Here is a 21781-nt window from a genome sequence, read left to right on the forward strand (position 1 = left end):
TCTCTTGTACTTCACACGCACGCACTCATAAGAATTGCAGTCGAACGACTCGACTTCTGAATGTAAGACAGAAGGTGATGTCGTTACAAGCTGAGGTCTCGTTCTTAACGGGAATTTAAACCCAGCTCATATGCACTATATCTAATCGGTCAATGCTGTAATCAGTTCCACGTGCATGGCCATAGCCAGTGACAGGCAAACCCAGGCACCTTCCTCAGTCATTGTTTTCGTTTTTGTTGTTTATAGTCATCATAAACACCCTAAATACCGAGGAAGAGAATTTAACCACGAACATTGCCTCGGGTATCATTTTTCTCTGGCTTCGACCCTGACGTGGTCCGTTAAGCCGCTACGTGTGTTTAAACTTACAAAATTACACCATTCTGTCAGGGCACGTACGGGACCGTTGCTATTCAATTGAAATCTTGTGCAAGTAGTCAGCTCCGACGAATAGTCGAAATAAACCATCATAAATCATGATATAATGAAAGAATAAACAAATTGCAAACAGTTAAACTTTTAGGATCAAGAACACAATCGGGCGCAGTCGAATGAGCTACATGTAAGCTCTTACATCACATTAAGTCTGTGTTGGAAGTACTGCAATCAAAGCCCCAAACAACGTTTTACGAGTACAAGACTTTTATCCTAGAAGTACTGGAAATTTCAGAGACGACCCGACCGTACGATGACTTCCGAAGCTTCTCGACGACGTTCGAAATGTTTCCCGGGCAAAGTTAGATAGGATGAATTTCGTCAAAATAATGTTGTTGCCAGTAATTCAATGGAAAATTTGAAGACTTTCAGGACGTAACGACATTTTTATGGACTAAACGCTTGTTTCATTGGGTCTAGTTAACTTTTTTTCGAAAGTGTATCATCAAAGGCTGTAACAGCTCAAATTTTATCTAGATGAGAGTGATCACTGCCTAGGCGTGAGTGAGCGTAAGATCAAAGTTTTAGACGCTAAGGGTTGAGAGTTTTAAACGCGAGAGTTGGCAGGTATATGCATGTGATCTGTGAAGTTCAATCCTAAGGAACCAGCCGTCATGCTTTGGACAGTAAAATAATAATAATAATAATAATAATAATAATAATAATAATAATAATAATAATAATAATAATAAACGTTTAAATTCAAGTTCGGTTCAGCTATTACCTAATATCACGCTGATCATGCATGGGTCCTGTAACTGAATGTACCGCATGTGATCTGTCAAATTTAGCACAAAGTAACCAATCGTTATGAGAACTGAACACGTGTTAAGAGGTAACGTGTTTCAACTGAGCTCTTGTACCACGCTGATTCTGTGCTGAAACCACTGCACCTGTTGTGACACGTCTAGTCAAGAGTAACCAATCCCATCGCTTAATTTGCGACAGATTGAGACGAGCTGAAGGGAAACATATATATATACGGGGAATTCTCTTTCCTCTTCCAGTCGATTTTGATAACTTTGAAGGCAAGCGAGTTTGTAACGCTGGAGTACTGAGCAAACAGAAATGCGAGACATCTTCTCTGTCTCCTTTCTCGCCGTTTTTCTTTTGCTCTTCACACGAACGCACTCGAAGGAACTGCAGTCAAACGATTCGACATCTAACTGTAAGGTAGGTAAGGTCAAAGTGATTCCGTTACAAACTGAGGTTTTGTTCTAAAAATTTTCTTTTTTCAACGGGAACTTACACTAGATGAGATACACCGATATAGATAGTACTATAGATATACTCAGATGTACTTTCTTTTGGCCAATTCTGTATTCTCACTTTACGTGATCCGTACACAATAAGCCGCAAAATCAAACTTTTGATTAAAGCTAATCTGTCAAGGCAGGTACGGGACCTTTGTAATTCAGGAATAAGTGAAATCTTGTACAAGTAGTAAGACATGACGAACAGTCGAATCCACCATGAATCACCAGAAATGAAAATAATTGAGCTGATTAAATAATACACGAATTGCTAACGTTTAGCTCAAAAGTAACTGATCGCCGCAATACAGTACTTACTTGAGTAAAGATGAAGATTCTGATGATTTACACTGACTTTTGTTTCAACAGCCGAATCCTTATTCTGGAATGCCAGGAATGCCCGGCGTGCCAGGAATACCGGGAACTCCGGGTGTTTCGGGTAGAGATGGTTTCAAAGGAGAGAAGGGCAGCATCGGAAAGCGGGGTTCACAAGGCGCTATAGGAATCCCAGGGAAAATTGGACCACGGGGCCCTGAAGGATCCAAAGGGGAGATAGGGGAAAAAGGAAGTTCAGGTGTCCCTGGGAACATTGGCCCCAGGGGCTTTAAAGGAACCAAAGGAGAAAATGGAACGATGGGAACAAAAGGGAGTGCGGGTATCCCTGGGAACACTGGCCCACCGGGCTTAAAAGGATCCAAAGGAGAAATAGGTTCCACCGGAACAAAGGAAAGTACAGGTATCCCTGGCAGCATTGGCACAAGGGGCCAGAAAGGATCCAAAGGAGAAAGAGGTTCAACAGGAACAAAAGGAAGTGCGGGTATCCCTGGGAACACTGGCCCACCGGGCTTAAAAGGATCCAAAGGAGAAATAGGTTCCACCGGAACAAAGGGAAGTACAGGTATCCCTGGCAGCATTGGCACAAGGGGCCAGAAAGGATCCAAAGGAGAAAGAGGTTCAACAGGAACAAAAGGAAGTGCGGGTATCCCTGGGAACACTGGCCCACCGGGCTTAAAAGGATCCAAAGGAGAAATAGGTTCCACCGGAACAAAGGGAAGTACAGGTATCCCTGGCAGCATTGGCACAAGGGGCCAGAAAGGATCCAAAGGAGAAAGAGGTTCAACAGGAACAAAAGGAAGTGCGGGTATCCCTGGGAACACTGGCCCACCGGGCTTAAAAGGATCCAAAGGAGAAATAGGTTCCACCGGAACAAAGGGAAGTACAGGTATCCCTGGCAGCATTGGCACAAGGGGCCAGAAAGGATCCAAAGGAGAAAGAGGTTCAACAGGAACAAAAGGAAGTGCGGGTATCCCTGGGAACACTGGCCCACGGGGTTTAAAAGGATCCAAAGGAGATAAAGGTTCGCTGGGAACAACGGGCAGTACGGGTCTCCCTGGGGGCATTGGCCCAAGGGGCTTTAAAGGATCCAAAGGAGAAAGAGGCTCAATGGGAGCAAAGGGTAGAAAGGGTATCTCTGGGAACATTGGCCCCAAGGGGTTTAAAGGATTCAAGGGGGAGAATGGAGCAAAGGGAGAGAAAGGGGATGCTGCAAACATGGACCCAAGACAGAGAGCTAATTGGAAACAATGCGCATGGAAAAGAGCCGACAATACTGACAACGGTAAAATACAGGTAAGTCATCGTATTAGAATCTATTAATCTTCTTGGCTTAAAACATGCGGTCTATGAGGAAGTAAAATTCCTAAGATCCCATCAGGTGTAGCAAGCTTTGTATAAGCGATAAAAGCTTGTTTCCGTAGTAATTGGAAGCAATGCACATGGAAAAGAGAGGACGGCACTGACAACGGTAAAATACAGGTAAGTAATCCGCCATTAGAACCTATTAATCTTCTTGGCTTAAAACATGCGGTCTATGAGGAAGTAAAATTCCAATGATCCCATCAGGTGCAGGGCACAAGAGGTAGCAAGCTTGGTAAAAGCGATAAAAGCTTATTTCCGTAGTACAGTAATCACCCGTACTTAAAGGTAAAGTCCGACTGCTTTGAAAGCTTCAACCAAGTCAGATCTTCGAACTGGAACTAATAATACACAAACAGATGGAAATACTCACCGGCCAGGATGATGAAAACCAACAACTTCCGTTCCAACTGCAAATGTTGAAGTCCTTTTTCTTAGAATTGTTGATTGATCTATTGATTGATAGATTGATTGATTAACTGATTGATTGGCTGATTGATAGCATTGCACTCCACCTAGTAGCGAGACAAAAAAGTCACAAAAACATAGGTCCTTCTTTGTTGCCACGCGAAGAGCCTACCTGCAGGCTGCGTAAAGCGAGACTGCCAAAGAAGTTGTGAAGAGAAGGCGGCGAAGGGGATATCCTGCAACGATTTTTGATGAAGTCTATAGCATAGGCGGACGAGCTAGGGGGCGAGGGGGTTTGCGCCCCGCCCCGCCCCCCACCCCCAGCTACGGAAATTATGTCATTTTTGGGGCCAAACGCTAATGATTCAGGCAACGACACTTAAGAGAAAACATAACAAAATGATGTTGTTTGTGTGATTTCCAGAACTCGGAGATAAAGTTTCTAGTTAGTTACTTTTTTAGAATTTGTTTTCTTTTAATAAGTTAAAGTTAGTTAGTTAAGTTAAAAGTTCTTTTAATAACTTTACTCGGATTGAGACTGTTGATAGAATATGATTGATTGATTATGTAAGCTTTGACAGAAGCATATCACCCAGACTAGGTGATGTGCTTCTGGCTTTGATTATAACTATTTTTGGAATTATAGCAGTTTTATTAGATGTGGGAATTGTGAACATTTTTTTGTTTTTTATGCTATTTGAGTTTGTTTCCATCCCGATTTCAACACTCTCGCATTCGGGCATTGCGTAAGTTTTCGGGCAAGAAGGTCACCGCACCCCTCCCAGGTCCAAAGGTGCCCGTACGCCTATGTCTGTAGGTGTAACTTTAAAATTATTACGGGGATTTCAAACGCAGAATTTCAACCGAGAGCTGATTTACATTGCGTGTTTGAGATATTCAAACAAGCAGGAGCGTGAAAATGTCATCTAGCCGGCTGGGTTACAGAACTTGGTTTCTCTTCCGACAAGAAACGTATCTGAATCAAAACCGAGTGTGTGGCAAATGAGTCACTAAAATTCGGATCACTGTTGAATTCATGAGGTATATAGGGGATAATGCATGGGTGCGCATAGATATGGAATTTCTCTTCGAGTGTTGAACTCGATATCTCACGAGTGAGCCCAGCGAACGAGTGAAATATAAAGTTGAACACGAGAAGAGAAATTCGATATCTACAAGCAGCCATGTAACATTTTGTTTATTATATAACCATAATAATGACGACTTTTTGACGATTTTCCGAATATTTCCGAACACTTGCCGAAGATTTCCGAAGATTCTCCAAAAGTTATCCGAAGGGCAGACAAACTTTTCCGAACATTTTCCGAACATTACTGAAGATTTTCGAAGATAACCGAAGATTTCCGAGGAAGACGCGATGATGTTTCGATCATAGAGCAACACATCTAAGTACAGTTTAAGGGATTATCTAACCATAGAAATGGTGATCTTTTCACCTGTGACAATAACATGATATTTTCACGTGTGAAGATATCATGTTTACGCGTAAAAGCTCACCTGGTATTTCACCCAAGGGGGGGTACTTCCTTATATGGGCTATATAGGTATGTGCGGCCCCAAAGGGTATGGTTTTCAGCCGTTTTGGTCATGAATAGGGCATCGATTTTGGAAGTTTCGGTTGATTGGGTATGATTTTTAAGAAGCAGATACTTTTTGATCTTTATCGATAAGACCTTGAACAAAAGCCCAATATAATCTATGTTTAATTAAGGCAACTGTGGAAGGAAATCCATTTTTTATTTTTAGATCATAAATAGGGTAGGGAAAATCGCAGATTTTGGTAATGAAAGCTCATAAATGGTGTAAGGCTTTTGGGAAGCGGGCCGCACACCCCACCCAATTTTCCTGGGAGTATTTCCCCCGGGGTATTTCACTGGTGTTTATATGAAAAAATATTATATCTGGCGGGAGTGGATTTCTTGCACCGCAAGATCATTCAACTGTGATGACATGTTCGCCGATAACGGAACGTTTCAAGCGAATGTCCGGTTTGCCACATTTCGGAAATTCTGGAAATTTAAGCAGGACAGATTCACCGAAGGAGTAACAAACTTCAACGGTTCGACAGTCCATAACTTACGTTGTAGTTTATTTTGTTTTATTTTTTTTATCTCAAAAAGCGAGTTTAGCAAGCATGTTGAAAACAAGTTAGGCTTATATGTACATGTTAATCGACTAGTCGGAATAAAAACTTTTTGAGTCAGGAAAGAATTAGATGCAATGATAGAAAGATGTACATAACTTACAGGCGGCTTTTGACACACGTCTCTGAAACGAAAGAAATTCATGTCCCAAGCAGGATTCGAACCGCGTCTCCCCACATACTAGTCACTACACCATCGAGGCAACCATGCTGAATACGTGGCAACTGATTGATCTGAGTAGATAGAACGCGGCCAATCCAAGGGAAATTTCATGATCCATTTTTCCGATCTCAGTTTTCATGTTTCTGCTGTGTGGGATGATTCATCAACGACAATTAACCATTTCGATGTCAGGCCCTACGTGTTCTCATGTTAACAAATTCTGAAATTCCTCCTACGCATGTCGCTCCGGCGAGAAGCACAACGAAAAGTGAAGCGAAACTTTCCTTTATAAATGGCTGTCAATGCATTTAGCCTCGATAACCAGATTCGAGAGGACAGCGGCAATCGAGCCTTAAATGCATTCTACATCGTTTTCATTCAATCTTTTAGATGGACGGCAGTCAGGCCAAGCTCAGTCAGTTCACGGACTTGTTTTTCGATGACATGATGCCATTAAACGGAAAAATCACTAACACACCAACATTCGGGTTCAAGGTGGAAAGCTTTACCAAACAAAACACTTGATAAATTAAACTCTTTCCAAAGCCTGTTGGCAGAATCGCAACAACATCACGAGCTGCTACACACGATTCCGACCCTTCGATTTGCTCCGGTTTCAAAGATTTTTATTTTCAGATATTGAGACAGACGCAAGACGGCACACTCCTTTCGCGCCGCCTCCAGGATTACGCGCGGCAATTTTTTTCTCGCGGGTTTCTTTTGCTTCACGAGCGATGGAGAGACTATATTCGTACACTGGTTTTCTATAAGGATCTTGCTTTTCCGGCCAAGGCTGAATATTCTTATTTTTCTGCTGGTTTTAGGCTGAAAATATTCTTGTGAATATTCTTAGATCATAGCGTACGACCTGATTTCTGTTTTGGAATGTATTTGTTGTCTGGTTGGTGTTGAAGTAATTTTGGAGCCAGCCTACGGGCATTTAAGCCTGATATGACGCACATACCTTCTTTTAGAAATGTTATTAGCATGAAACATACGGCTAGGCATGTTTTTATTGCTTTTTGACTAGTTTTACCATTTAAAGAAACGAAGAATATCATTGCATTTTATTAACAAATTTTCAAAACACAAAATTATATTCTTTACAAAATCTCAGCTTCGGGTTTATTCTTAAATTATTCTTAATATTTCGCAGATTTCAGCCTCGATATTTTTATAAAATCAATTATTATAAAAAATAAGTGTGTAGTCTACTATCTATGTGGTAATACAACTTTTGTCTCCCTAATTTTGCATCCAATTATTCCTTTGTGACCAAACATCTTTGATCACTTTTTTTTACTATTTCAGGAATGTTCTTTCAACAAGCTGTACGACAATACCGCTCTTAGAGTCTCCTACCAGGGAAACGCTCAAGTCTATTCAGATGTCAAATGCAACAGATGGTATTTTAAGTTTGACGGCAATGAATGTAGTGGTCCCTTGCCGATCGACTCAGTCGTTCACAATAACTGGCCTGGAGGGATTGCTAATAATTACCGTAATCATTTCTTCGAAGGTTATTGCGAAAACCTCGCTCGCGGCACAGTCAGCGTTGAACTCTGGGTAGGCAAGTGCCCTGGTGCCTCACTGGGTAACGCTTACACAGGATGGAATTCAGTGTCCCGGATTATGATTGAAGAAGTACCGCCATCCCAGTAGTGCTGTTTATATTCATAACTGAGACAAAGATAAGATTAAGCGGTATATGCTATCAACGTTAGAACTTGATAGAAATACAGTTAGATTTAATTATTAGATTTAATTAGGGAAAATTCCATATATGCATATCCAAGTCTATATACAGTTCATTATAACTGTTTGCTCGTGATACAGCCGTGATACAACTGTGATATATCTCGTGATATAACTGTTTGCTCTTGATAAGCACCAAAATGTTACTGATAATTATACTCTCTCTTTTCTGATTGGCCGAAAGCGCACAGTAAATTTTCGAAATCAGCGCCTGTGACGTTATCTGGCTGCAAATTATACAATAATCATATGAAGGACATTCAAGGTCACGGGTAATCATGTCATGTATGACCGCGGTGCATGATTTCCTAAGGTAATTATGTCAAGTTCGCGCGCTTTGTGTCAGCGAAGAAGCAAAAACATGAGTTACATTTTGTTTTCGTTCAATGTATAATAAAACAATTATTAGACTCGTTTTTTTTTTGTGGTATTCAGAATAATCAAGGTCTCGGTAAGGTTTATCAGTCTCAGCCTTCGGCTTCGGCTGATAATCCCTACCTCGACCTTGATTATTCTGGGTTTCACAGAAACCTCATCCAATAATAATTGTTTATAGTACATTGAAAAATACATTTATTACAGAACATGAAAATTTTAATCTTTATCTGATCTTGACTGTTCTCTTTGAAGAAAAGTGTATCTTAACGTTTTGTAGTGGCTAAACCTTTATTCTATAGATTTTATAGCTTTATATGTTACTAAAAGCTTTATTGAAAGAGAAAAAAAAAGTGAAATGAAAGTCTGAAGCTACACGGAAGTTATGTGATTTTCTTCGCTTTTATTTTAGTTTCTATTTTTGCAAAATTGTGCATAGTATTAATATTTTACAGGACAGTGCCTCCTAAATAGATAAAATAAATCAATAAATAAAATTTGTTTACACTTATTTCTGGTTCATTTACAGAGCACGAACCCAGTTCTTAACGCCGGTTCTTTTTCTTAAGTTTGCTATCGGTAACGAAAACACCGAGTGATTAAGTCATCTTCTCTGCTGTCAATTATTCTTTAAACTTGTTTTGGGGTATTCAAGTAGTTTATTTTCGAATTCTTCGATTTTTGACGCAGAGACTTCATATATACTTCCAAGAGAAGATCAAGGCTGGATTCCATATGATCGCTATCGACCTTCAATCGCTGCTATGATTTGGATCGCTACAAAAAAAAAAAAAAAAAAAAAGAAAAATTACCGGATTGTCGAGATAGAACTAATATCCACTTCAGCGACCGTTGTCGGTTCAACGATCGCTATAATCTCTGGCTGTGCCTGTTTCGGTAGCGATCATATGGAAACCAGCCATCACCAACCGCTATTTTCTCCTTCGACTTATGACCCAACTAAGCGCGAAGTCCACAAGCCATGAGTCGAAGGGAGTAAAAGGAGGATCCGTAACTTGCAATACGAACTGAGAAGATGAAACGAGTCAGACATTTATTATATCTCTAAATGATTGACATTCGTCAAAAACAAAAGGAGTCAATTGCTTACCGTTGCGAAGTCGTTATCACGGGTTAATACATGACGTCAAAATTTTAGGGAAAAAAAACGTTTAACAGGTTTATTTGCTATGAATGTCAACAGAACTTTGGTGGTAAATCACGTGAAATTTTGGCGGCAAAAGTGGTTTTATATTTCAGCTGTCACGACCGCTCAATTGACCAATCACGGTGCACGTTGTAATTCACTTTCCAACATGACGTCATTGATTATGTCACCTCACAAGACAAACAAAAACATGCTATCTTTGCAGTGGAATGGCATGATTTTTCTCAGCTGAAGAAATCATGGTAATTCACGTAACTTGGTTTATATGAAAAATACTTATAGGAATTTTGTTCTGCTGCCTCGCACCTCCTTTAATTTTACAATAGAGCCAAGTAAAAATAGTTTTCATAAGCGTGGCTCTCCGCGCGGAAGTTAATCAGAGCGATGCGTTGGCAAGTAAAATACAACAAGTAGGCGCTTCATATCCATCCCTAAAAGACACCTAAGTTGACAAAGAAATAAAGGGAGCAGATAAAAGCGTTAGTTTGCCGTTACGTTTCAGTCTACGACTTCATCTTCCATCATCTGAAATCAAAATCAAAATGTTGGCGACAAATCGCTGGGATTCAAAAACCGACCGTTCAAAAAATGCTTGTTTATTTTCTGCCACATACTTGTCTTAAACTTTATTTTAAAGGTGGAATGTCTATCGGGCCTTTAAATCTCAAAAGCTGTTTAGTCCGCGCAAAGGATTCTGGTGTCGTCATGGAATTGTCAATTGAGTCAAATTAACATCAAACATGGCTCAATGTCTTAGTATTAAGTTGCTGACTAACGCGCGCGAAAGAAGCATTTATTTACGTTTATTACGTTCCATTTGTGAACATTAAATCAATTGGAAAAGTCCTTAAAACATGAACGTACAAAGACTTCTAATTTTCTAATTAACAAGATAATTATTTTTTTCATTTGTGCCATGAAAAAAAGCAATTCGCCGAGATCAATGCCAAGAGGGGGGGGGGGGGGGGTGGGGGAGGAGGCGGGGAAGTGGTTTTGGTGTTTAGCCTCGAAAGGTCCACGGCGGGAGCTTCTACGGTAATTTGTAGGGATTTACTGAGTGAAAAAATTTCAAGCCATGCCCGTAAAGCAGGATCTTGGTACCTCTTAGGGGTTCTTTTCAAAGTTTCCGACGGACAGCCCCTGTCCTTTTTATATGGGAGTCCCCCTTCCCTGGGATTAATGGTCAGCTCCATCTTTGAGACGTGCCTGCAAGGAATCATTATAGTTGAATTCATCATCTCGGACTGGATAATTGTTATGATTATTACAGCTACCATGATTCCCTGCAAGCACGTCTCAGAGGGAATTGACTATTCGTGAGCGGTCCATCTTAGCGGTCCGTGTTGCAAAATTTGGACCGCTGAGAGAACCAGTCAGATAGAATTTGCCTTTTCGTCGCGGACCAGTTCAGTCATCTAAGGACGTTGGCGCTAATTGTTTCAGCGCATCCTTAATGCGCACGCAAATTCACACGTCACGTCCATTCTCGTCCCCAGAGCCCACGATCCTTCTGGCCTGCGGCAGGGATCGAGAGCTCTGGTCTGACCCGATTTTTTGAACATACACAGAGTATTCGTTTCGTATTCTCAGCCAATCAGATTTACCAGATTTGACGGGAAGTCCGTGAATCGCGGACTTCCGGTGTTGGACCATCTCGACCTCTGCCGCAGGCCAGAAGGATCGTGGGCTCTGGGGACGAGAATGACGCCATGTCATGCATCGCTGCGCGCGCTAAGTCATAAAATGAACAATGATAAGGCAGATGACCATTGCTATAGCTTTGCCTGGATTTAACGATCTTTGACGTTCGGTGACCCTTATTTTTCTTTTGATGGATCATTTTTTCTTCCGATTTTCTACGTTTAGCGAAAAAATGAAGAAAATCTATCGACTAGAAGTTTGAATTTTTTGCGCAATGAACCACCGTTTATCCCCTTGGAGATTTCAAACGCCTATTGAAGGGTAAATTTCTGTGAAAACGTTGTTAACATTTGGAATTATTTACGCAATATACCCACCTCTACCAAGTATGACTAAGATCGTTTGCCTTCGTCGACTCACCTTCCATATTTTTAACCACCCCTTTAATTACCTGCGCCAATTTTTCAAAATAGGGTAGTTTTCCACACGCTATATCTCTGAAACGAAGTCAGTGACCCTCAATTGTTTTGCATCTTTTACACAAGTATTTCATTATCTGACTGCAGTAAAAATTTTTAAAAAAATCTATTGACAGGAAAATTTTCGCACGAACGTCCTTAATAATGCTTATTATGTCTCGACGATATTTCCCAGAGATCAATATCTCTTCCAGGTCACGTGTTCCCTGGCCGCACCTCTCGGCTCGTCAAGGAAATGAATTGCCCATAAAGGTCTGGAAAGAAAGCCTACAGGGACTACGCAAGAAAATGTAGAGATTACAAGCCATACACATGTTCAGTAGTCGAACCCCGCTAAACGGACATCGGCTCACATTGCGAATAGTTGACCTCACTTTACCGCTGACACTAATTTTTAGTGCACTGTATATCATCATTTGCAGCGGTTAAATGTTAATGATGTTATCACCAATGCAGTAGTATAATAACGTGACATGTTTAACAACTGTTTTTATTTCATACTGTGTTCGACTCTGGCAAAGCTCCCCGCGAGACACGACATATTTGAATTTGAATGAGCGTAAGGTTTCCAGTTTAGTTTGAAATCAAGTTCTAAACATATAACACGTTAATTAAAGATTGTTCTGTTGCTTTTAATTGTATGTTTTAAACGGGTGCGTTTCATTGGAAAAATCCAAGATTGAAGTTTAAATCGAAAAACCGGATTTTTGCTTTTCTTTACTAAACAGGTTAATCCAAAATAACTCGGATCATGGTGCATCAAAGGAACCGAAGAATCCACTCTAAACTAGAATGCTGATGCACCATGACCCGAGTGATCTTGGATTAATAATCTGTTTATTAAAGTAACACAAAATCCGTGTTGGGATTTAGGAATCAAATCTTGGTTTTCACAAAGTAACGCACCATTAGTCTTTGCATCGATTAAACAAGATTTTAGAACGTTTAATCTACTATCCTGAAAGTACTGGAATTTTCAAAACGACCCGACTGTAAGATGACGTCGAACGCTTACGACGATGTTCGAAACGTTTCCCGGGCAAAGTCCGATAGGTTTTATTTAGTCAATATATATGGGCTGAACGTTTCTTACTAGTTCTTGCTTACTCTTTTTTTCGAAAGTGTGTCATCAAAGGCTGTAACTGAGCTCAATGTTCGTCTGGATGAGAGAGATTGGTCCCTAGCTATAGGCAGGAGTGAACGCAAGATGGAAGTTTTCGAACTAAAGGCGTTAGAGTTACGTTGTAGACGTAAGAGCTGGCAGGTATATGCATGTGATCCGTGAACCTCAATCCAAAGGAACCAGCCGTCATGTGTTTGACAGTAAACAAACAAAAAATGAATTGAACAGTGTTTGAGCTTTTCGCTAATATCACGCTGATCACGCATGATACAGTGACTGAATGTAGCGCATGTGATCTGTCAAATTTAGCGCAAAAGAACCAATCGTTATGAGAACTGAACACGTGTTAAGAGGAAACGTGTTTCAACGGAGCTCTTATTCCACTCTGAATCTGTACTGAATCTGTGCTGAAACCACTGCATCTGTTGTGTCTTGTCTAGACAGAAGTAACCAATCCAATCGCTTTGTGACAGATTAAAATAAGCCGAAGGAGAACGTATAAATACATGGAATTCTCTCTCCTCTTGCAATCGATTTTGATAACTTTGAAGGCAAGTTAGTCCGTAACACGGGTACCTTGAGCTAAAAGAAATGCAAGACATGCTCTCTTTCTCCCTTGTCGCCGTTTTCCTTTTGTTCTTCACACGAACGCACTCGACGGAACTGCAGTCGAACGATTCGACTTCTACATGTAAGGTAGGTAAGGTCAAAGAGATTCTCTTACAAACTGAGGTTTTGTTTTAATTAAGAACTTGCTTGTTTCAAAGGGAGCTTAAACTAGATGAGATACACCGATATAGATAGTACTATAGATATACTCAGATGTACTTTCTTTTGGTCAATTCTGTATTCCCACTTTACGTGATCCGTACACTATAATTTTAAGCATCCGCAAAATTAAACTTTTGATTAAAAGCTAATCTGTCAAGGCAGGTACGAGACCTTTGCAATTCGGGAATAACTGAAATATTATACAAGTAATAAAAGATGTGACGAACAGTACTACACTCTTTTCTTCTTCTTTTTTTTTTATGTAAGAACATTTTTTATAAGAACGTCGAGGCTGAGATTAACCAAAATTTTAAGAACGTATTAGGAACATTCGTCAGGCTAAGAGTCGATTAAAAACGTTATTTTGTTAAGCTGTAATGTATCAAATGAGAAGCATAAAATAAAGGTAACAAAAAAAACCCACCATGAATCACCAGAAATGAAAATAATTGAGCTGACTAAATAATACACGAGCTGCTAACGTTCGGCTCAAAGTTACTGATCGCCACAATATACTACTTAATTGAACAATGGTGAAGATTCTGAAGATTTACGTTAAATTTTGTTTCAACAGCAGGATCCTCATTCTGGAATGCCAGGAATGCCCGGCGTGCCAGGAATCCCGGGAACTCCGGGTGCTCCGGGTAGAGATGGTTTCAAAGGAGAAAAGGGCAGCATCGGAAAGCGGGGTTCACAAGGCGCTATAGGAATCCCAGGGAAAATTGGTCCACGGGGCCCTGAAGGATCAAAAGGGGAGGTGGGGAAGAAAGGAGAAATGGGTAAGATAGGAGCAAAAGGAAGTACGGGTATCCCTGGGAATATTGGCGCCAGGGGCTTAAAAGGACTCAAAGGAGAAAGAGGCTCGATAGGAACAAAAGGAAGTAAGGGTATCCCTGGGAACATTGGCCCCAGGGGCTCCAAAGGGTCCAAGGGAGAAAATGGCATCGGAGCAAAGGGAGAGAAGGGAGATGCAGCAAACATGGACCCAAGACAGAGAGCTAATTGGAAACAATGCGCATGGCGGGTAGCCGACGATACTGACGACGGTAAAATAAAGGTAAGTCATGCTCATCATATTAGGATCTATTAAACTTCTTGGCTTACTGACTTGCGGTCTATGACGAAGTAAAATTTTAGTGCTCCCACTACAGGTCATCTTGCTCTTTCTCTATTCCTCCTGATTGTTGTGTCAGTAGAGGTAGGAAGCTTGGTAAAAAGCTTTTGAAGCTTATTTCCGCGCTATATGATGGCTATAGCGCTGGAAAGTAAAACCAAGTCAGATGTTCGACCTCAATGATAATAAAACACACAAAATAATACACAAACAGATGGAAATGACGAAAAACAATAACTACTTGTGTTCTAACTATAACTATCCGTCTACACTGCAAATGACTAAATTATCATTTTCCTCAGACTTGTTGATTGATCGATTGATTGATGGAATGATAGATTGATTGATGGACTGATAGATTAAGTGATTGATTGATTGACTGATTGATTGATTGATAGATTAATTGATTGATTGACTGATTGATAGGATTGTACCCTACCTATGTAGACTACGAGTTGTCCCTTTTTCGCTTGCCTTGTCCGTCGTGCGTGACGCGAAAGAAAGCCGCGAGGAAAAGGTGTGACATGGATTTCTAAGCTTATCAACCGTATCCAATAAAATTCCTCATCTTGATGTTCTATCATCATCGCCTAGCCCGGATGACGTGTTAAAGAAAGTCGCTCGACACTTCGTTAGCGAGGCAAATACATGCCTTGGGAAGTATATCTTTGTTAATCGAAACTGCCAAAGAACTTGTGAAAAGAAGAATTATAGCAACGGGGTCATCTTGCAATTCAACGATTTTTCAGCGCTCGTCTGTAGGTTTAACTTTAAATGTGATTACGGGGATTTCAAACGCAGAATTTCATCCCAGAATTATGCATCAGTCAATTCCAGCAGTGCCCATTCCCCCCCCCCCCCCCGCCCGGGCATTAGCATTTTTTTTTTAAATGGACAAATTCCCCGCGGTGGGGACACATAAGCTGTCTAAATGCCCCGGGGTGGGAACGAAGAAAGAGGGCAAACGCCCCGCCCCTGGGATCGTCGCCTTCCAACACCTCCGCAGTTTTTTAATTAATCACTGAATAAAACGGTCAACTGTTCAGTATTTTAATGCAACGGTAAGACGTAAGGACAACAGTACGTGTTAGTTGATTCTGATTATATTTATTTCTTTATATTTGTTTTTAACAGTTTGCTAGAGGATAGCTGGGATTGCGGCGGACGTGCTCCCGCCGCGAGCGATGATAGGCGCCTGTATTCGCAGGTTACTTTTTTTGTGAAGAATCAAGACATTTTAAATGATGATGCATTGCATTTTAAGCTCGCAAGATCTGTCTTGAAGATCGCATCATTTGAATTCGCAAACCTTAAGTATTTTAACTTCACTTTCACGAATTTAAAAAATGCTAGGCTAGTTTTGAATGCGAAATGCGAAATAGTCGTGTTCACGTCAGTGATTGTTTTGTGATAAACAAAATATAGTTCAGATTGTCGCTTATACTTATATGCTTACAAGTAATGAAGAATTATCTAAAATTGAGAAAACATACCTTTAAAAACATCTGCAAGTTTCTCTAATCCCTGACGGACAAGCCATTGTTCGACAAACGCCTCCTCTTTCCCGATGAACTCATCCATGGCACTTTTCCAAAGCACGTGTGTCGAATGACTGGGGTCGCTCCGGGGTACGTAAATGCCCAGCCCCTGGGCCGCGATAAAATTGCGGGTGCCCCACCCCCGGGACTGACAACGTGAGCAAATGCTCCGCGGTTACCCGGGGGTGGGGATGGGCACTGCTGGAATTGACTGATACATTAACATTATGTATTTGAGGTATTCAAACGAGCAGCAGTGTAAATCTGGCCAGTTTGGGCATAGAACTTGATTTTTCTACCGACAAAAAACGTATCTGAATCAAAACCGAGTGTGTGAAAAATGTGTCGCTAAAATTCTGTTGAATTCACTGTTGAATCACTGATCACTGTTGAATTCATAAGAGTATAACATTATATCGATCTGACGGGCATGAATTTCTTGCACGCAAGATCATCCAAGTTTGCCGATAACGAAACGTTTTAAGCGAATGTCTGGTTTGCCACATTCAGGAAATTCTGGAAATTTAAGCAGGACAGATTCACCGAAGGTGTTAAAAACTTTAACGGTTTGACAGTCCATATAACTTATGTTTTATTTTATTTATTTTTTTTATTTTAATCTTTTTTATTTTTTTTTTATCTCAAAGAGAGAGGTTAATGGGCATGTTGAAAACAGGTTAGGCTTACTATGTACATGTTAATCGAATAGTAGAATAAAAACGTTTTGAGTCAGGAAAGAATCAGAAACAATGATAGGAAGATGTACAGGCGGCTTTTAACACAGATCTCTGAAAGGAAAGAAAATTCGTGTCCCGAGCAGGATTCGAACACACGTCTCCCCGCATACTAGTCGGGCGTGATATCCACTACACCATCGAGACAACCACGCTCGATACGTGGCAACTGATTGATATCAGCAGATAAACCGCGGCCAATCCAAGGGAAATTTCAAGATCCATTTTTCCGATCTCATTTTCATGTTTCTACCGCGTGCGATGATTCATCAACGAAAAACAACCATTTTGATGTCAGGCCCTACATGTTCTCATGTCAACAAATTCTGAAATTCCTCGTACGGATGTCGCTCCGGCGAGACGCACAACGAAAAATGAAGCGAGACGTTCCTCTAGTACAAATGGCTGTCATACATTTAGGCTCGATAACCAGATTAGAGAGAACAGCGGCAATCGAGCCTTTAATACATTCTGCATCGTTTTCGTTCAGTCTTTTAGATGGACGGCAGACCGGCCAAGCTCAGTCAGTTCACTGACTTGTTCTTCCATGACATGATGCTATTGAACGGCAAAATCACTAACACACCCACATTCAGGTTCAAGGTGGAAAGCTTTACCAAACAAAACACTTGATAAATGAAACTCTTTTCAAAGCCTGTTGGCAGAATTGTAACAACATCACGAACTACTACACACGATTACGACCCTTTGATTTGCTCCGGTTTCAAAGATTTCTATTTTCAGATATTGAGATAGACGCAACACGTCACATTCCTTTCGCGCCTCTAGGATTCCGCGCGGCCACTTTTCTCTCGCGGTTTTCTTTCGCGTCACGAGCGATGGAGAGACTATACTCGTACACTGTTTTTCTAAAAGGATCTTGCTTTCACGGCCAAGGCTGAATATTACTATTTTTTGCCGGTTTTAGGCTGAAAATATTCTTGTGAATATTCTTAGATCATAGCGTACGACCTGATTTCTGTTTTGGAATGTATTTGTTGTCTGGTTGGTGTTGAAGTAATTTTGGAGTCAGCCTGCGGGCATTAAAACCTGATATGACGCACATACCTTCTTTTAGAAATGTTATTAGCATGAAACATACGGTTAGTGATGTTTTTATTGCTTTTTGACTAGTTTTACCATTTAAAGAAACGAAGAATATCATTGCATTGTATTTACAAATTTTCAAAACACAAAATTATATTCTTTACAAAATCTCAGGTTCGGGTTTATTCTTAAATTATTCTTAATATTTCGCAAATGTCAACCTCAATATTTTTATAAAATACATTCTTATAAAAAAAGAGTGTAGTCTACTTATATGGTATTACAACTATTGTATAAACCTCTCTAATTTATTCATGCAGTTATTCCGTAAGCTGTCTTAGTATTCAAGCATCTTTAGTCACTTTTTTTTTTACTATTTCAGGAATGCTCTTTCAACAAGCTGCACGACAATACCGCTCTAAGAGTCTCCTACCAGGGAAACGTTCGAGTCTATTCAAATCAAAAATGCAACAGATGGTATTTTAAGTTTAACGGCAATGAATGTAGTGGTCCTTTGCCGATCGAGTCAGTCGTTTACACTTACTGGCGTGGAGGGCTTTCGAATATTCATCGTAATCATTTCTTCGAAGGTTATTGTGAGAACCTTGCACGGGGCACAGTCAGCGTTGAACTCTGGGTAGGCAAGTGCTCTGCTTTTACACTGGGTAATGCTTACACAGGATGGAATTCAGTGTCCCGGATTATGATTGAAGAAGTACCACCATCCCAGTAGTGCTGTTTATATTCATAACTGGGAAGAAGTGTAGGTTTAGCGGTATAAGGGATCAGTGTAAGAAATTGATAGAAATACAGTTGGATTTAATTATTAGATTTAATTAGGGAAAATTCCATATATGCATATCCAAGTTTATACACTGTCCGGCATTATAACTGTTTGCTCGTGAAACAGCTGTGATATGACTGTGATATAACTCGTGATATAACTGTTTGCTCGTGATACAGTTGTGATATAACTGTATATAACTCGTGATATAACTGTTTGCTCGTGATACGCACAGAAATGTTACTGATATAATACATTGTAAGATACATTTATGGCAGAACATGATCATTTTAATCTGTATCTGATCTTGACTGTTCTCTTTGAAGAAAATACGTTGTGTAGTGGCTTAACCTATATTCTATAGGCTTTATAGCTACACATGTTACAAAAAGCTTTATTGAAGAGAAAAAGAAAAGGTAGTAACAGACTGAAGTTATACGGAAGTTATGCAATTTTCCTCGCCCATATTTTACATTCTGTTTTTGCAAAATTGTGCATAGTATTAGCACTTTACTGGACAGTGCCTCCTAAATAGATAAAATAAATAAATAAATAAAATTTGTTTACACTTATTTCTGGTTCATTTATAAAGCACGGACACATTTCTTCGCGCTAGTCATCTTATTTCCTGTAAATTATTCCTTAAAACTTGTTTTGCCGCGTTCAAGTAATTTCTTTTCGAATTTTTCGATTTTGAGGCTGACTTGAAATTTACCTTTAAGAGGAGTTCACGTCTTATTTCTATATGATCGCTACAATCTCTGCCATCATTGGGATCGAGATAGAACTGATATCTATCTTAGCGATCGTTGTCGCAACTATTATCCAACGATTGTGATATAGTTATGGCTGCAACCAGTTCGGTAGCAATCATGTGGAAACCAACCAATATTTTTCCCTTGGATTTATGCCCCAAGCAAGGAGCTGGCGTGCCGTAAATCGAAAAGGAAAAAAAAAAAAAAAACGACGATTTGAAACTTACAATACGGATCGAGAAGACGAGGTTACTATTTATTACATCTCTACTGAGTGTCTGATGGGTTTGAGAAAACATTTATCATGCCGAATGGTGCCCAGTGATTGACGTACGTCAAAAGCAATACGAGTCGATTGGAAATTAGGGGCGAGATACATTCAGCGAAAATTTCCGGGGTGAGGTTCGAAAATTTCTTGGTGTCGAATGGATCGCGACGGGTAAGAACGATCTGGTTCCATTCCACTCGCAAAACGAGTTTCGCCCTCATTTGAAATGGTGGATGTCGGATCACTGTTAAGTAAGTAAGTAAGTAAGTAAGTAAGTAAGTAAGTAAGTAAGTAAGTAAGTAAGTAAGTAAGTAAGTAAGTAGGAACTTTATTTAAGTGTTAATGTATTTAGCCCATGTGGGCTAACTGGGGACACGTATTAAAGCTAGGTGTCGAATTCGACGGCGATATCAATGATATCGAGTGAGGCGCATGCGTAGTAATTTAACTGGTATAACCAGTATAACGGGCAATTTTGAGCAGACCGTTCACAGATATTTGTCGTATTAGCTCAAACACCACCTTTGAATGACGAAAAGAATATTCCAAATTCTCTCGGGAAATAAATCGTCTTTAAGAGCCGTTAACAGCCAAAACATACATTTGGCTTACGAGCTGTTGTAACTGCACATGTATGAACCGATAGATCTGCTGTTAGTAATCCATAAAAGTTGCAATGATAAGTGTTTTCCTCCATGTTGTACATGGAAAATACCGAACAGCGAGGTACTGCATGGGATTGAGAATGGGGCGGTCGGAATGGTCAAATGGAACGGGCCATTTCGATCGGACCGGTCCAACCGAGAAAAATAGTTCACCTCCAATGGTGGACCGATTTTTTCGAACTTTTCTGGTTGGACTGAACCGATCCATTCAGTTTTAGACCTAAACTTCCGGAAATTTTTGTTGAAAGGATTGCGTCCTAGATTTATTACATTTGCTCCATACTTACAAAAATAGTGATCAAAATTATAGGAACAGCAGCTCGAGATGGAGGTGACCAAACTAGAGAAACCCCCATAAACTGAATAAAATGTTAAACTATATAACGAGCCAGACGTTCTTAGCAACCAAACAACAGACCTGGGATCCCGTGGAGATGTAGAACGTTTAGTCCTACATGTCCACGGGATATCCAGTGGCTTACAACATTCCAGTGTAATCATATCCCTGTCGGTGATCGTTTATGTTCCACAAAACGCGTCAAGTTTTGCACGAATGTGTCATAATCTTAAAGTGTGAAATTATATTTACTGTAACACAATTCCATCGCGTCAGAGAGAAACAAAACATTTCAATAGTCGACGATTCGGGAAATCGCGCGACTGACGTGAAGAATTTGGATTAAAAGAAAAAATAACGTTGAAACAATGTGTTTTTTAGGTTGGGGCGCAACCGCCAGTTTAAAACTGAGACGCTTTGATACATTTCTTACTCTTGTAAAGCTACGGAGCACGTATAGATGAAACGTTTCCGCTAATCTCAGTTATCAGTGCTATTCAGTAAGCGAAGTGACTATGCCCGGCAGCCCAGAAATGCCTGAGAGTCAGAAAAGTTTTTAGATTTTCCACGGAAAGCCTGATTTAGGGTATTCTCTGTATACATGTTTGTTGCTCAGCGATTCCAAAAATAATCTGAATTTTCTAGTAGTCGATTTCGAAGATCATATGCACCGACACTTTGAAAATCAGTTAATGTTATGGGCAGTTAGGAAATTATCCCAAAAAATATGACAAAGCTGTCAAGAGCAATAGAAATCTCGAGTACATAATCTAATTGTTTACGAGAAATGCCAAGCGATTCTGGAAACAGCCCGACGGAAAAATCACTACACGATTTTGTTACATATCCCGAAGCATTCAGCAACTGTATTGCATGGACTTCAGCCTGGGTGAACCAGAAAAGGATCTGTAACATGTTCCTATGATGTCACGCACGACGGATAAATACCTATGACGATTTTGTTACATATCCCGAAGCACTCAGCAACTGTATTGCATGGACTTCAGCCTGGGTGAACCAGAAAGGATATGTAATATGTTCCTATAATGACACGCACGACGGATAAATACCTATGACGATTTTGTTACATATCCCGAAGTATTCAGCAA

The 21781-nt window shown here is 40.2% G+C and overlaps 2 protein-coding genes across 2 annotated transcripts; both read left to right on the plus strand.

Annotated features, from left to right (window-relative positions):
- Positions 1-1175: 1175 nt before the first annotated feature.
- On the plus strand, positions 1176-9441 carry LOC145460145 (uncharacterized). Its single transcript, XM_081444876.1, has 3 exons — positions 1176-1608; positions 2058-3317; positions 7430-9441. Exons 1-3 carry the CDS (start codon positions 1504-1506, stop codon positions 7778-7780), a joined length of 1716 nt encoding a protein of 571 aa, XP_081301002.1. The 5' UTR covers positions 1176-1503; the 3' UTR covers positions 7781-9441.
- A 2194-nt stretch (positions 9442-11635) lies between these two features.
- LOC145460148 (uncharacterized) lies at positions 11636-19137 on the plus strand. The gene is made up of 3 exons (XM_081444880.1): positions 11636-13355; positions 14005-14487; positions 18246-19137. The coding sequence occupies exons 1-3, from the start codon at positions 13251-13253 to the stop codon at positions 18594-18596; spliced, it is 939 nt and encodes a 312-aa protein (XP_081301006.1). The 5' UTR covers positions 11636-13250; the 3' UTR covers positions 18597-19137.
- The last annotated feature ends 2644 nt before the right edge of the window (positions 19138-21781 follow it).

The sequence above is a fragment of the Orbicella franksi genome, chromosome 11, assembly GCF_964199315.1.
Source record: "Orbicella franksi chromosome 11, jaOrbFran1.1, whole genome shotgun sequence".
Lineage (NCBI taxonomy): Eukaryota > Metazoa > Cnidaria > Anthozoa > Scleractinia > Merulinidae > Orbicella > Orbicella franksi.

Coding starts and splice junctions, on each gene's coding strand:
- LOC145460145 (XM_081444876.1), top strand. CDS start 1,504: ATGCGAGACATCTTCTCTGTCTCCTTTCTCGCCGTTTTTCTTTTGCTC. Junction 1,609..2,057: donor ATTCGACATCTAACTGTAAG/GTAGGTAAGGTC, acceptor TTGTTTCAACAG/CCGAATCCTTATTCTGGAAT. Junction 3,318..7,429: donor CTGACAACGGTAAAATACAG/GTAAGTCATCGT, acceptor TTACTATTTCAG/GAATGTTCTTTCAACAAGCT.
- LOC145460148 (XM_081444880.1), top strand. CDS start 13,251: ATGCAAGACATGCTCTCTTTCTCCCTTGTCGCCGTTTTCCTTTTGTTC. Junction 13,356..14,004: donor ATTCGACTTCTACATGTAAG/GTAGGTAAGGTC, acceptor TTGTTTCAACAG/CAGGATCCTCATTCTGGAAT. Junction 14,488..18,245: donor CTGACGACGGTAAAATAAAG/GTAAGTCATGCT, acceptor TTACTATTTCAG/GAATGCTCTTTCAACAAGCT.